Source organism: Phyllostomus discolor, chromosome 3 (genome assembly GCF_004126475.2).
Source record: "Phyllostomus discolor isolate MPI-MPIP mPhyDis1 chromosome 3, mPhyDis1.pri.v3, whole genome shotgun sequence".
In the NCBI taxonomy this organism is placed as follows: domain Eukaryota; kingdom Metazoa; phylum Chordata; class Mammalia; order Chiroptera; family Phyllostomidae; genus Phyllostomus; species Phyllostomus discolor.
Window position 1 is genome coordinate 11,461,527 of NC_040905.2, and position 15,437 is coordinate 11,476,963.

Genomic DNA, 15,437 nt, shown 5'->3' on the forward strand with positions numbered 1-15,437 from the left:
CCAGACCTGAGAATACATTACCACCCCCTCCAAACACAAACATTTTCTTCAGATAAGTATCACTGAATTTGATTTGCTAATTAATACAACCCAAGAGATGCAATTTTACACCTATCTATCCAGGAAACATTATATTCTGTTGTGAAAGAGTTAGGAGAAGCACACGGGAGCATGGCTGTACCGGCGGTGGGTAATGGAGCCTTCTCCGTGGCTGGTGGAGCGAACCTTGGGATTCTCCCGCACACAGACGGGGAACTGCGGGACGCCCACCATGCGCCTGCCCTGGCGTGGGGCTTTGGGGAGTTTTCACTGCCCGTGCCTCTCCTAGGTCTCTCGCATAAGGACTGCTCGTGTGTTCCTGTCTGAACATCTCCTTCTGGTGCCTTCTAGCTTTCAGAATCACTTTATAAAATGCACTCTTTCTTACTTTGGAGTTTTGCTCAGAAATTTCAGATTTATTGCAGAACATTATTCTGTGAGTTAAAAAAGCGGACCTTAGATCCATTCGCCCCCTCATCACCCGGTGGGGGTCATTTCTACACTTACAACAATAACATACATGACAGGCACCATGTTGAGATTTGACGATGCGAGATTCACTGCTGGATTCTAAAAATCACACCCTAGTCCTTGGCCTTCATCTCCTTTCCTCCATAAATCTTGAAGGAGATCGCTCTTCATCGCTTCCTTGCACATGCTCGCTCCTTTGCAGGATTATCCTAATGTCCTAAGAGAAGAGATTCAAAGAGAAGGTTCAAACATTTGTAAGGGATTTAGGATTAATGATCGTGTAATATACGGCGGTGATTTCAACAGTAAGCTGGTTTTTATTTTTTCCCTTTCATAAAATTGCTCTCTGTGTAGTTTGAATCCTGCCCTACAACTTACTCGTTGTAGATGAGGAACGCTATTAAAGAGCTTGGAGCCTGTTTTTCCTCATCTGATAATAGCATTTTCACTTTAGATTAAATAACAGTGACAGAAGCAGTTACACAGAGTTTGGCACATAGTGGGTAAGTCAAAGGTTATTTCCCCATTAACAAGTAAAAACCAGGATTCACCTTCTACTAAAGGAAAATTCTAATGCTAAGTTAATCCTGTTTATGGACTTGTAGAATTTTAGGCCAGCAGATTATTGAGGGGTTGGGGATGCCCTCATTTCTTCATGTTTTTTTAAAAAAACATCCAGGATAGAAGAATATATTTTTTTCCACTTAAAATACCCAGCTTGCTTACCTTTTACATCACAGATATTTTTAAAAATAAACTTACAATGCTATCACAGTGGAGAAGGGATACAACATGTGTGGAAAATGTAGAATTATGTTTACACGGTTTCTAGGTCTCTTCCCCACCCGCACCCCCACAAGCTTAGGGAAGTGTTTTAAGGGTATGAGTTTCTTCTCTTCAGAGCTGAGTTCCAGAGGTTTCAATCTGACTGTGGCCATTGCACTCATGAAGACTTGAGCTACTTCTGCCGGGTGACACACACATTGCTGACACCAGTCCCTGCCAGGAATCGTAATGAATCATTGTCTTGAGGGAACTTTTCTTTGAAAACACAGATCTTCTACCGCCACAGGCTGCTATGGGGTGAAGTGAGTGAAAGAGGAAGGTCGCTCGCTGCGACCGGCCCTCCCCATGGCTGCTCTGAAGAGCGAGTCTTCTGCGAACAGATGCTTACAGGAACCAAAGCTGTGGACTGTCGGCCTGGAGGTGAAGGGTGGAGCAGCCCTGTGACGATCTGCTGCTCTGTAGCATGGGCAGAAGGACAGATGCCAGACATTTAAACCAACCCCAGCTATAGCTGAAATCCCGGGCCGTTAGTCTCAGGAGCAGTTAACTGAGACACGTTAGCTGAGGGAGTGGACATATATGGCTTGGGGGCTTTGAAAACACGAAGCACTAAAGCAGCCGCCATGTCCACTGTTTTGGTATCAAGGCAAAGAAGGATGTTGGAGCGCACTTGAAGTCAGACACCACCTTGAAGACAAAATAGGATGGAAGTCCCTTCAAATCGCACTTACAGTTTACAGGTGTTTTGGCCTCATGTCATCTGATCTTTACAGAAGATTTCCTGTAACGTTCCGATTTTAACACTAAAAGATTCCCTCTTACTGAATGGAAACCTTAATTCTAAGGCGATGCGCTCGATTTAGAGGTTTGCTGAAAGAAGGTTGCATGCACTCAGCACGCGTTCGAGATACAACACTCCATTCCCTAGGCTGGTGCAGAGAATCACGTGTTCATTTGCATCGTAAATGTCCGTGCCGTGGGCCAGGGGCTGACTCGACTCACTAACAGCCCAGCCGCAGCGCTCTCACTGGCCTTGTCTCCTTCCACCAGAGCATTCTCTTAACAGTTTGGGAACACTACTGGAAACTAAGGTAACTTGCTGCGTAAGATTTATGAAGGTCAAAGTTCAATGAGTGACTTCCGTTGAATAACCATAAAATCCAACATGAAATCTGGATTTCCCACACAGGTGTTTCCCACACAGGCTGTCCTGGGGCCTCGGTCTGGACCTTCTGTCACCATGGCCCTGCACCGGGGACAGCTTTCTGTCTTTCCTGGGGCAGGTGCTGAGTTCGAGAGATGGCACACCGGCTTCTTCGTTCCTCCACAAACAACGTTACGCAGCTCAGAAGCATTTCCTGTGTACTGCAGTTGCCAGCACTCCACTAACAATAAGGTAATAATAATAATATCTAACACTTGCTGAGCGACGTATGTCTGCCAAGCACTTTTCTATGGATTAAGTCACTTAATCCATATAAGGCCCCTATGGAGTATGTATGATAGGTAACCCCATGTTACGGATGGGGACACCAAGGCACGGCGGGGTCGCTGGCCTGGGATCACGCAGTGTGTGGGTGTGAATCCAACGATCGGTGTGGTCCTGAGCTTGCCCTTGTGACCACAAAGCCAGGCCACCCCCTAGCAGGGGCACAAATGAGACATAGGAAAATAATGACGCCCACTCAGCTTTCTCAAAGATGCATTTAAAAACTGTCCCTGCTTCCAAATACGAACCCGGTAAACAGAGCTGTTGCCCAACAGGGCTGTTAGGCAACAACCTTCACTTCCCACTGTTTATAACAGCAAACAACTTTTAACCAGAAAAACCACACTCTAGCTTTTGCGCTGCTTATCTTGAGAGATCTTCAAATAACATCGCTGTGGTTAAAGTTCACTTTAAAATGTGATCTATTTACTTGGCCATGGATCTCTGGAACCAAAAATGATGACAAGAGCCTCAGTCTTCAGAGACGCTTTTCTCTTTTTCTCTCTTTCTTTCACCCTTTCTGTCTGTCTTCCCTTTTTTGCTGAGTGAAAACGAGAATAGATCACGTTACTGGAAAGGAAACTTCTTTCACTTTAGAATATCAGAATTACGCCTTTCAGGCTGCAGGCTCAGCTCCCTGTTGATCACAGGCGAGTCCCGATTATGATGGTTCGTCATCCTCTCCTTAGATGCCGGGGGGAGCAACAGGGAGATGTGAAGGTCGAGGGGAGGAGAGCTGAAGATGCTGACTCAGCAGAGGCGCTCTGGCAATGGAGGAACAAGACAGAGAGGATTGACAGACTGACTGACTGGCAGACAGACAAACCCTCTTTCTGCAATTGGAGTGTCAGGCCATCCTGGTCCTGTGGAACAGGGTCCCTGGAGTCAGACGCCCTCGGCCAGGGAAGCCTGGGGAAGGTGCAGTGGCAGCCCGGGGAGTTCCATACGTCAAGGTGCTCTTGGGACACGGTGGGCAGCAGCCTGAAATGTCAGGTACCCTGCCACCCCGGAGGCAGTCCTGTGCAGAGAGGAGCCACGCTCTCCAGAACAGCAGCAGGACTTCCTCTGAGGTGCGCTGCACGCTGACGAAACTCCTTCCAAAACGAGACACGTGCACAAACTGCAAAGAGCCTCGTGGACTCCAGACTCCGGCTTTCCCGGAGTCAGGGCACCTCTTCAAGGGCTGGCCGTCCGAGGCAGTCATCGGTGGGTGGGGTTCTTTTCTCGGGGAAAATGACAGACAGAATCTCCTCTGCAAGTTACTCCTACGCAGTCACTCTGGCCGGGGTGAGGATGATCCCAAATTGTCCTGGCTTCGTAGGGAGGGTTTCTCCCACTGTCGGAAGAAATGACCTGTTGTGTTATTTTGTGCTCCTGCTTCTTAGCAATATAAGATGAATCCCGTTATCCCTAATTGCAAGGGATTTTGGGAACTATTTTACTGGGTCAGAATAAAAGGGCTCTTCCCTGAGATGTGGAAGAAAAACACACAGGATGGAATGCAGTCTAAAGGGGTGGGCTTCAGGGATCCATCTTACACAGAGTGATGCGTGTCCAGGGGAAAGAAAACGGGGCAGATTTCCACAGCTGGCCACTTGCCACCCTACGTGTGACACTCACTCCCTGCCTCTCACCACCCCTTGTCTAGTTCTGGTGTGTGCTGTCCCCAGTAATTCTAGGGTTGCGCCCTCCTCATTCAAAGCGGTGAAGAAAGCTACTCTTTGTTGATGAATGTATCAAGTATAAGATGTTGAAAAGGGACATGTGCCCTGGCTGGCGTAGCTCAGTGGATTGAGCGTGGACTGGGAACCAAAGTGTCCCAGGTTCGATTCCCAGCCAGGGTACATGCCTGGGTTGCAGGCCATAACCCCCAGCAACCGCACATTAATGTTTCTCTCCCTCTCTCTCTCTCTCTCTCTCTCTCTCTCTCTCTCCCTCCCTTCCCTCTCTAAAAATAAATAAATAAAATCTTTAAAAAAAGGGACATGTAGCATACTAGTTGCGGTGCAAACAATAAATGTGGAATGCGTGAATACAACAGCTTAGAATAACTGCCAGACCATGTTTCTAAATATTTCAGACCTATTTAAATAAAGAGACACAAATAATGTCTAAAAGCGTCCTGTTAAATGGAGGGACACAAGGATATGATGTGGTTAAGAGACAAAGAAACACTTAGGGATACCATTTCACAGCCCTGCTCAGAAGTGTATTCATTCTCCATTGCCTTTCAAATCGAGCCCTAATGCCCGTGGGTGACCCCTGGGTGACCCCTGGGTCCTTTGCAGTCTGGCCTGGTCTCACTGCTCCAAGGGGGTCAGTGCCCCTTTCCCAGACTGCCCTTCCGCTGCCCGGCATCACACTCCTCCCACACAGTCCTGCTTCCAAGCACGTGGCCAGGCCTCCCCTCTCCCCGAGGACGCTGCCTCCTCTCCACCCCAACACCCAGAGCCAGCTAGACTCCCCCTCCTCTCCCTTTCCTCTCCCTCCACTCTCCAAGCCCTGGCCGTCTTTAAAGCGTCAGCTTCTAGCACATGCATACAAAAAAGCCCTAGGTTCTGAATTCCTATAATTACACACTTGGGTGGTTTATCTCAGGCCATTCTCACGTAATTCCTGCATGACAAAATTCCCTTGCAAACGAAAGTGGATTGCTTGAGAGCAGCAACGGAATCGGGTCCTCATTATCATCTCCCGTGGGTCCTGACATTAGTAGCATCGGTAGTGGGCGCTCGGTATTGACTAGAACTCGTAACAGCCACTGTTTTTGCAGCGCTTACCACGTGTCAGGTACCATGGCAAGCGCTTTAGATGCACAGGTTCACTTAATCCTCACCAAAACTCTTTCAGCCGCAACGACTGTTGTCCCCATGGAACAGGGGAGAGAGCCAGAATCCAGAAAAGTTCAAGTCAGGCATCTCGGGGGTGGTAGGCCCCGAGTCAGTCCCCTGACTTTCCGATCCCAGAGATGGTGTCCTTCAATGCTTTACTACGTGCTTTACTACCGGAAGCACTTAGGCCTGCTAGCGTACGAGAAATCAGTGTCAGTGGTTCTCAACCTCTGCAAGAAAACGTGTATGAAAAAGGCTCACCCATTTAGAACAAATACATGCAGATACAAAGAGGTTTAAGTCTAGACAGTCTCCTTTCTGGGCATGGCTAGTTATCACTGAGAAGCCAAGAGAAATGCCTGTTATACCACCTGTAGTTTATCAAAGTGAAAGTGCTTTGATCCTCAACTTATGGGACACTTGACAAGTCTTAAGGAAGACTAATAAGCTAGCAGGGGACAGCTAAGGGGGCTCTGTGCTGCTGAACTGGCACGTGAGATGGCTGTAGCGACCCGCCTCACTCTGCCTTCCTCAGCCCTTGCTGTTGGAGACGCGGGACCGGTCCCAGGGAGGTACGCTCAGCATGTGGAGTTGACCTTGTTTGGTTACCGAGTGAGCTCTGAGGTGCAGTTCTTCCTTTAGTCCTTCCTTCTTTCCTTCTTCCCTCCCTCCCTCCTTCCTCCCTCCCTTCTCCCTCCCTCCCTCCCTTCCTTCCTTCCTTCTTTCCTTCCTTCCTTCTTCCCTCCCTCCCTCCTCCCTCCCTCCCTTCTCCCTCCCTCCCTCCCTCCTCCCTCCCTCCCTTCTCCCTCCCTCCCTCCCTTCAGCCAGGTTGGTCCAGCCTTTATGGGCTTTGTCCTCAGTTTCCCCGTCTTGAGCCCTGTTTCCCTGATGGAACTGGCGGCCAAGCTGTCTTAGGCACTGACACCATATGAACTACACAGACAGTATGCACCACGGATGTGGCAGCATTGGGTGGGGACCATGGTCTGCTCACTTCTCTTCCGCAAGGGGGATTTCATTCTTCAAACTTCTCAGTCATAGGCTAGGGTCGTTAGGTGGCTGCAATGACCCAGAACACTAACACTGCCGTCCAGCCGGCTTTAGTGACCTACCTCTAGCCTTCTGTCGTAGATCCAAGGTAGCCCCATAGTCCTGAGAGTGCTATCCCTAGTATTTCTAGTGCTATCCATAGTACAGGGAGTTCTATCCCTAGTATTTCTAGTTCCATCTACAGTACTGAGAGCATCCCTACTACTGGTAGCTATCTCCATTGTACTTGATCTTGCTGCCCTTGGGTACTGTAGGCTGGCCTGTCTGACCCAGCGCTATTACCAGCTTAGCTTCCCCAGACCCCGTTCTGCCCAAGGCCAGCTCCTTCCCCATTCTGCTAGTCCGCATCTCCCATGGCCCACGATGCTCCGAACCTGCGCCCAGTCCAATTAGGATGCCCTTGGGAGACACTCACGGGAATCTTATAGTCTGGATAACTCAAAATCAGGTCTTGAATGAAGGGATGTTTCAAAAGAAGAGCAACCTCCATTGGTTCCAGGTTCTTGGCACCCAGGTCCTGGAATACTTTTATGAAGCTCTTTAAAAAAGGAAAAAAAAAATGAAATGCATTAACTTATCCAATCCTGCAAATGTTAAAAAATGGTTTTGACTTAAGGAAGAAATTCCATAAAAAATGTGCTCAAGTTTGGGGCGACTTCCCTTAGGCACAGGCTGCCCCCTGACCCAGTCCGACTGACCTCTGCATAGATGTTCTGCCTCCTCAGGGCACTGGACGGCTGGTTGGCGCCCTGGCCCTCGCTTCCTCCCTGGAACACCTGGAGCAGCGTCTCCATAGAGATCTTCTCCGTGTTGGCATTGGCAGGCATCTCTTCTTCCTTCACCTCCCTCTCCCATCTTAATTCCCTTTTCTCACCGATTCCCTCGGTTTCAGGATACTCCTGCATCGGATACATGTCGGTAAAGGAGTAGTTCTGCGCAAACAGATGAAGGGAACGTGAAGTTAGACCGAGGTCTTGCCAGAATGGAGACATTTACACCCCACCGATTTTGTCTCACGCTTTTGGTGCCGTGGAATGACAGTGCCTGCCCCAAGCTGGCTGAACGAAGCTGAGAATGGACTATGTTGGCTGAACTGAAAATCACATCAAAATCTTAGACCGGTTGTGCTGGCGGTTTACAGAGGCCCCGGCGTGGGGTGTGACTTAGCCATCGCTACACATGCGCTGGCTCACTGCCAGGTGCGTGGCATTCCCCAACAAACGGACACTGGAATGAATTCTTGTAGCTGGTGTCAGACTTCTCGTTGCTGTAAACTCCTAGCAGGATTTGATTGAGAAACTGACCGCAGATGAGAGGCCACGGCAAGTTCACTTCTCAAGTTTGCTAGATTCCAAGTGAAATGAACTTTTGTTTAGATACTGGAAATTCAACCTGAGTAAACATTCAGCAGGCGAAAGAGAAAACCAATTGGATACGGAAAGTCAGGCTGGGGTTCTTACTGCTGCTCTTGGAAACTTGGCCGACAGCCGTGGGTTCAGGCGCGGGCATTGTGAGTGCGGCACAGAGGGCGTGAGCCTCTGCGGTAAATTCTTACGTAGCAAAAGCCTGAGAAATAACTACTACTTTTTGACCCAGTAATTACAGGTCTAGGAATTTATTCTAAAGAAATACTCATGTGCACAAAACTTTTGTATGTGGATTCACATGCAACGTTGTTTACAGAAAACATAGGAAACCTACAATTCAAAAAATGTAGAATTGGTGACAAATTGTAGTCTATTTCTGTGATGGAAGACTATGCTGCCGTGAAAATTTTGGTCCAGAAATTGAATACCTGGTAACATCAGAAAACATTCAGAATGAGTACAGAAAGATCACAGAACACAAAGTAGTGAGTACACCAGGGTCCTCATTTTCTTGTATGTCTACACTTCTCAGTGAAAAAAGAAACAGATACATTAAAGACTTAAGAGTGGCTACCTGTGGTTGGGGGCATATGTGATTTCTTTCTCACTTTGTTTTATTCTTCCCAAATTGTCCACAGTGGAATTGTATTTACTGCATCACTGTAGTAAATGCGTGTTTGCTTATGTGTGTGTGTTTCTGATGATGCAGCCATTGATATTTGGAGATTTGCTGTAGGAAAATAGGCATTATCGGAATGTTGGCTGGCCTGATGTCGGAGGACACCTGAGTGCTGATTCTCCTTTGCCTTAGGAAGGGACAGTCCTAATTTAGACTTAAAATAACAGAAGGCTGCCAATGTCTTTACATATTCAATTCAGGAGAAACGTTAAGTGTATAGATCACACATGTTCTTTCCCAATAGCTCCTTAAGTCCCATGTGTATAAAGATCATGACACAGCACAAAATTAAGCTTCTGGTAGCCCTGTATTTCCTCTAGCTCTGTGTGGGTCAGATTTCTATATCCTTTGGTAAATTGGGAATTAAATCTAATTGGGGTGGGGAGAGAGAGAAAAAGAGAGAGAATTCCCCATCAGGTGAAGATTTTAGAATTAAGGATATCTATCTATCTATCTAAAATTATTGTGTTTCGAACCCAGAGTCTCAAACACTCTGATGAGGTGCTTCAACAGGATGTTGAAAATGTGCACGATTCAAGCTCACGATTTACTGACTCCCAACGCCGTAACCCACACCACATGGGTCAGGAAAACATTTCTGAAAATGTCAACTCATTACAAGTTTCATTGGGACTAGGGCATGCTTCTTAATGCTTTGCTCTTGAATGTCTTTGAAATTACCCAAGGAGACGTGGATTAAACAAGAATTCTGTGCCACAGCGAACAGAAGCCTGAGTCTCAGAAGCAGAGTGAGAAAAACTGAAATACTGCGGGGGGGGGTTTCTAGTTGTTTATGTGGAAAGCGAAAGCAGAGACCTGGGTCCGGGCCTTGGGAATGAATGCGGATGTGCTGGAGGCGTTATTTCTGAGCAGGCTCACTGTGGCTTCCTGGGACGAGGTTGCCCGGGAAACTAGAACACGCTTGGAGAGGGCACAGAAACAGAGCTACTGTAATTGGAGACAGGATGGCAGGACGGGGCGGGAGCAAGGGTGAGGGAGATGGTAGATCCTGTACGTCAGAAGCTCCTAAGATTCACTCCAAGCCATGAGCAGGCTTGTCCGTGTGGTGCAGGACACGCGCACTCCATCCCCTACCTCTCACGGGTTCACCGTTGTTCAGTGGCCGTGGGCCGGTTCTGGTGTGGCAGTGTCCTTGGGCTCTCAAAGAGCTCTGAGAGAAGCACGCCCCCACCCGGGGAGCTGCTTCCTGGGTGGGGGCAGGGGCTGGCTCTGGATGAGCGATTCAGGGATAGGAGGGGTTCAGGGCTCCATACTAGCTGTTGCCCACCACGGCAGCTGTCTGTTGCTGTGGCAACAGTTCTAGGACAGGCTTTCTTTCTCCTGCTCTGTCTGGCTCCTTGCAGACTCCTGGATCCTGTGTTAGCCTCTGCCTGGAATGTCTGCTCTCCTCCGCGTTCCCTTCGAGATGGGAGTCTGCTCCCTTTCCTCTCTCGTCCTCCCTTCATTCCCGCCATGTTTACAAACATCAGTTGTTACATGGCAGCTACTTTGGGGGAACGTGGTGCCCCCAACTCAAGGTAGAAATAACTTAGCAGAAGAATTTGATAGATAAGCAAACTCCTTCCTGAATAGCTAGCTCTCCTTCTTGTCTCTTTTGCCCCCTTGCAGTCTGGTCTCCAAACAGCAGCCAGAGAGAACTCACACGTTGTCTGTGAGACGGCCAGGCCTCAGTGACTTCTCTCCTGACTCTTGGCAGAGTCCAGGCCTCTGAGCTCTCTCCCTATCCCTCCTCCCTTCCAGCCACTCCTCCAACTCACTCCTGTCCAGCCACAGCGGCTGACTCTCTGTTTCTCAGAATACACCAGGCATGACGCCACTTTAGGGCTTCTGCATTAATGGCTGTCTTCACTTGAAGTGTTCTTCCTCCAGAGACCTACAAGATTCTTTCCCCTTATCCAGGCCTCTGTTTATGTGGCTCTCCACAGAGACACCTGAGTTGTCACCACACTTGGCGTCTCTCTGGCCTCACGCTGGCCCTGATGGGAGGGAAAGGGCAGCCTGTCCATCTGCTCAGGGACAACACAATTTAGGGTTGTGTCCAAGACAGTGTATTTCTTCCCACATGTGAAAGCTGTCACAGGGATGTCCCATTCCACCCCCTGCCCCTTGAGGGACCCAGCATACCCTACTCCGACAACACGCATGAACCCTGCTCCGACAACACACATGAAAGGAAGAGAAGTGTAGCTAGGGTGTCCAAGAGATTTTGACTGGGGGGTCACCCCGCCCCTCTGAGTCTACCAAGGAAGAACAGGACAAAGCATTTCACCCTGAGGGTCACAGCTCTATCCCCAAAAGATCAGGCCTGGGAAGACTAAAGAGTAAAAACTCACGCCAGCGGGCACCTCATAAGTACATTAATTACCCTATTCTGGGGCGTCCCCACCTGAAAAGGCCAGGAAATGCCAACCCCTTAGAAGTCTAAGGGGAACGGAGATTTTATTGGATATCAAGCTTCTTTGTCCTTGGATACAGGTGACACCAAGTGCCTGCGGATTGCAGGTGGCTGGGCTTTGGCCTGAGACGCGATCCGTGGGACAGACATGTGGGGTGCGTCTAGGGCCTGAATTCGTTTGACACAGAATTCCCCTAAAGTGTGACAAACCGATTGCATCACTATCCAGTTCTTCCTCATTGATCAGGATGAGCACTGCCTGCCAGCGAAGGCTGTCCTTTACAGGGACACTTTGATGCCAGCAAGGAGCTTCGAGCAAACTTCGACTTTACTATAGAAGCATTTTTTTTGGACAGTGGGCACCAGTTCTTAGTCCAATTGGATAAGGCTTTCTTGGAGACCTGGTATATATATATACAGCATTGTGCTAGGTACCCAAGAAAACAGGAAAATGCAAAGAACACAGTCTTTGTTGTTGGAAGTTTAGGGTCTCTGGCCACCCCCTCTGGAACCCAGTGAGAGTCCCTTTCGGGAACTCAGTTACCTCTTCTGCAATGACAGTCGCAGTTTCGATTGGCTGGAAGATGTGAGTCCCAGTGGCCACGCTGAGGGCCCTGTAGACCCCTTCCACGGGATCCGGGTGGCAAGCAAAATAAAGCAGCATCCACGTGTAGTCGAGCAGGGGTGGATCCGTCTCAAAGTCAGCAAACAGCCTAAAGAAAAACTGTCACATAAAAGCAGTTTCAGCAAGCGTGTAATGCATGCCCACAGTAGTCAAAAGACAGACAGGCAATGAAGACCTTCCTTCAGAAGCTTTAGAATAAGGTCACTTTCTGAGGACTGAATCAATGAAACCAACATAACAAATGGCACTGAATGAAGACTATGCTAAGTAAAAAACCATAGAAACTAGGTCGTGGAATTCTGATGGTAAAGAAAACCATGTGCGCATCAATGGTATTAACGTACTTAGGAGTGACTGTGTCACCGAAGAGGGTGGGGCTCCCTGTAAAGCAGGGAAAGGGGGCCCCAAGAGCAATGACCCCTCTATCTGTCCTCAGTGCTGTCTTGACAAACTGGGCCCTGACTCCGGAACATGAACTTTCTGGTACGTCCCTCTCTGTGGGGGTGGGGAGACAGGAAGAGACCGATGCCCTCTTTGGGAGGACATTGCCACATCAGGACTCCCGCCATAAACGTCTCTGAACTGGCCTACCTTGCTCTGAACTTCGTACGTCAACTCCGGACAGTAACGTGTGGGCTCACCTCCAGGGAGAGAGCATGCTGGCCACTGAGCACCACTTTGTTTGGCGAGTCTCTCCCTCATTCTAGGGACAGAAGGGACGGCCAGCTCTGTGAACAGTGTCCTGTGCGCTTGTCAGCATGGGGAGCTGGGACTTGGGAACTTAACATCCCCAGGGGCCCCGCAAAGCCGAGGCCGAAGCCCGGGGCGCACAGGCCACACCAAAAGCCGAGAAGGTGCCATCTGGGGAGGTGACTGGCTCTTCTCAAACCCGTGCATACAGTCACCTGGAGAACCCTCTAAAAATGCGGACTCCAATCAAGCAGTGGTTCTGGGGCAGCCTAGGGTTCTGTGTGTTTAGCAAGCGCCTAGGTGATGCCACGGCGCCTGGTCCTGGCCTGCACTGTGAGGAGCGTGTGCCCTGATCCAGAGCTACCATGCTGTGCTCTGCCGCCGGCGATCCTGATGACGATGACGAGAGCAAATTTAATTAGACACAGGTGAAGCCGGAAGAAGAAATTTCTGATATTTGACAGATCTGATAAAAATTCAAATACAAATAACTTTCACAGAAAAAATGAAACGCACAAAAGCTGTCTTGCTAACAAAGCAAAAAAGAATCGGGGTGGATGGGACCCATAAGTTCATTCCTTCAGCCGCCCTATCATCACACGGTTGCTGAGTGTCTGCTGTCAGTCGGGCATAGGGCCTGGCTGAGACGCTCCATGCTCCTTCCGACACGAAGGCTGGGTTCACCCAGGACCGTGAGTTCCTTCGTCTTCTCACCGCCTCTGAGCTACTGCAGGGATTTCCAGCAGGACTAGGAGCCGAGGGGGACTAACACTAACAGGGAGATGACATTGTCCTTGGGTGTTTATCTCCCATTTCTTTTACACGAATCACTGAACTTTAGTTGTATTTCTACTGGATTGGTCTGATAAATTCTATGCAGGTTTAACACATCATTATGTCTGTCAACAAAGAAGCAGAATATGGTCTATTGAAAGAAGCTGAAATTTGGACAAAGATTTGGAAGGGGCAGGGATTTAGGACAGCCCACGCAGGAGCGTGCCAGGCAGAGGGCACTGCTGAGGCCGACGTCCTTAGGTGGGTGCATGCTTGCCCATTGCTCAGCAAAGAGCGGGCCCACGCAGCTGAGACAGAGTAGGCAGGGACAGGACATCAGGAGACGGGGTGAGGGGGGGACAAAGAGCCAGAAGACGCAAAGCCAGGCTGGCCTCCTAAGGACCTCAGCTTTTCCTCGGAGCAACAGGCAGAGCTGCGGGGTGGTGTGAAGAGGCTGCGTGTCTGCCTGTGATCCGAGTCCAGGAGAGGGAGAGACAGGGAGACGTCATGAAGCTCTTGCAGCCACCCAGCTGAAGTTGACTGTGGCTTGTTCCAGTGACGGCAATGGGGCTTGGGAGGGTGGTCTGATCCTGGATATGCGGGGTTCAGCAGGAGTAATACCTGTTTGAATGTGGTTGGTAGGGTAATAGTAATAATTTGTAGTTTTAATTTGGAAATTTCACCTAAAATGTCATATGGTGTGCTTGAGTGGGATATTGCTATGCTGCGGAATTAAATGCTTATGATTTTGTAATAAAAAAGGGGCGCTGTTTGTGCCGGACCCTGTATTCTGTCCACCAGGATTTCCTGAGGGACTGAATATGACTCCTGGAGATTTGGCCTCAGCGACTGGAAGGGCGGAGCTGCCACTGGCTGTAGGGACAGAGCTTTAGGTGGAGATGGGAAAGGTGGGGCAGCGGGGATGGGAGATCGGGTGCTTGGTTGGGGACATGAGTGGGAGGCGTCTGCTAGGACACTCAAGTGGGGGTGCCGAATGTCACCTAGGAGACTAACATTTATAAGAGTTTTGGGTGGAAACAGACATTTGGGATTTGCCAGCGAATGGCCAGTGCTTCACACCATGGGCTCGGCTTCAACGAATATACACAGAGCAATGGGAGAATTTCACAGGGACAGAGTGGTAGAGGACAGATAAAGACAACAGCTGTGAGTTTGAATATAGCAAAAGTCAATGGACTTCTCTCAGGAAATCCCTAAGGATCTTTAGAACACTGGGACAGTTTATTCAGAGGAGTCGTTGTTGCTCTGGGTGTCAAGTGCGTGGGGAGCTGGGGAGCCAGCACAGAGCTGCTGACCTTCGTCAGTCGCTGCGCATTGTCACTGTTGGGGGACAATGGTGTGACTGCAGCATAGATGTGCCTCGGGGCTCCTGTTTTAGGTGTTGCTGGGCCTTCCATCCAGGGTCTGCACTCTGAGTCACCCAAGCCCCTGGACAGTGGCCGTGGCCTGTCCCCAGGGGCCCCTGCTGCGTGTGGCCTGAGACAGGCCCTGGGTCGTGTAGAGCGCAGATGACGAGGCAGGGGAGCTGGAGGAACCTTAGACGGAAGCCCGGCCCTTCTCTCTGAGAGGATGCAGGGGCCCTGGGGGGCGGACGGACCTGCTTGAGGCCCTGCAGTGCGTTGTGACAGAGCCGAGAACAGACCCCAAGGGTCCCTGCCCTCAGAATTCCCTCCTCACGGGCTTTGTTTCTTCCTGATTTGGCTTTTCTGTTGGAGTTGCAGCCAATGGAGTAAACTTGCCGCATGGTTTCTCCTTGCACCTCTTCCTTCGGTGTGTTAACCATTAACCGCTCTTCCACCGCGTGTAGGTAGCGTGGTTAGTGTCTGTTCAGCTTACAGGGCCAATCACACACTCTCCGTAACAGCCCCTCAGAGAGGGGGCGAAATGGCGCAGAGAAGCTTAGGTGACTCCATCAAGACCCCAGAAGCTGTCGGCAGTGGAGCCTGTGCTTTTAGCCCTGGTTTAAGAGCACCGAGATTTACAAAAGGCTGTGCACCCAGAGCCCGAGGCAGGGAGGGACGGGAAACACCATTCCTCCCTCGTGTTAGGTCCTCTGGACACCATACGTATGCACACACACCACGCACACACACATGCACACATCAGCCATCCTTCGACCTGTAAGAGCGCTTCCTTCTCAGGCTTCACAGTCCTACCTCTCTGCTCCTAGCTTTGTCCCTTTCCTCCCTGTCACTTCTC

At 49.7% G+C, this 15,437-nt stretch overlaps 1 protein-coding gene across 1 annotated transcript in view; it reads right to left on the minus strand.

Moving 5' to 3' along the window:
* Positions 1 to 425: 425 nt before the first annotated feature.
* The window catches only part of SPEF2 (sperm flagellar 2), a 138,931-nt gene continuing 123,919 nt past the window's right edge, over positions 426 to 15,437 (minus strand). Inside the window, exons 33-36 of the mRNA XM_028524215.2 lie at positions 11,673 to 11,852; positions 7,365 to 7,598; positions 7,082 to 7,204; positions 426 to 727 (exon numbers count right to left, since the gene is read on the minus strand). Coding sequence (XP_028380016.1) covers positions 638 to 727; positions 7,082 to 7,204; positions 7,365 to 7,598; positions 11,673 to 11,852 — 627 coding nt within the window. The 3' untranslated portion in view covers positions 426 to 637. The remainder of the gene's footprint in view (positions 728 to 7,081; positions 7,205 to 7,364; positions 7,599 to 11,672; positions 11,853 to 15,437) is intronic.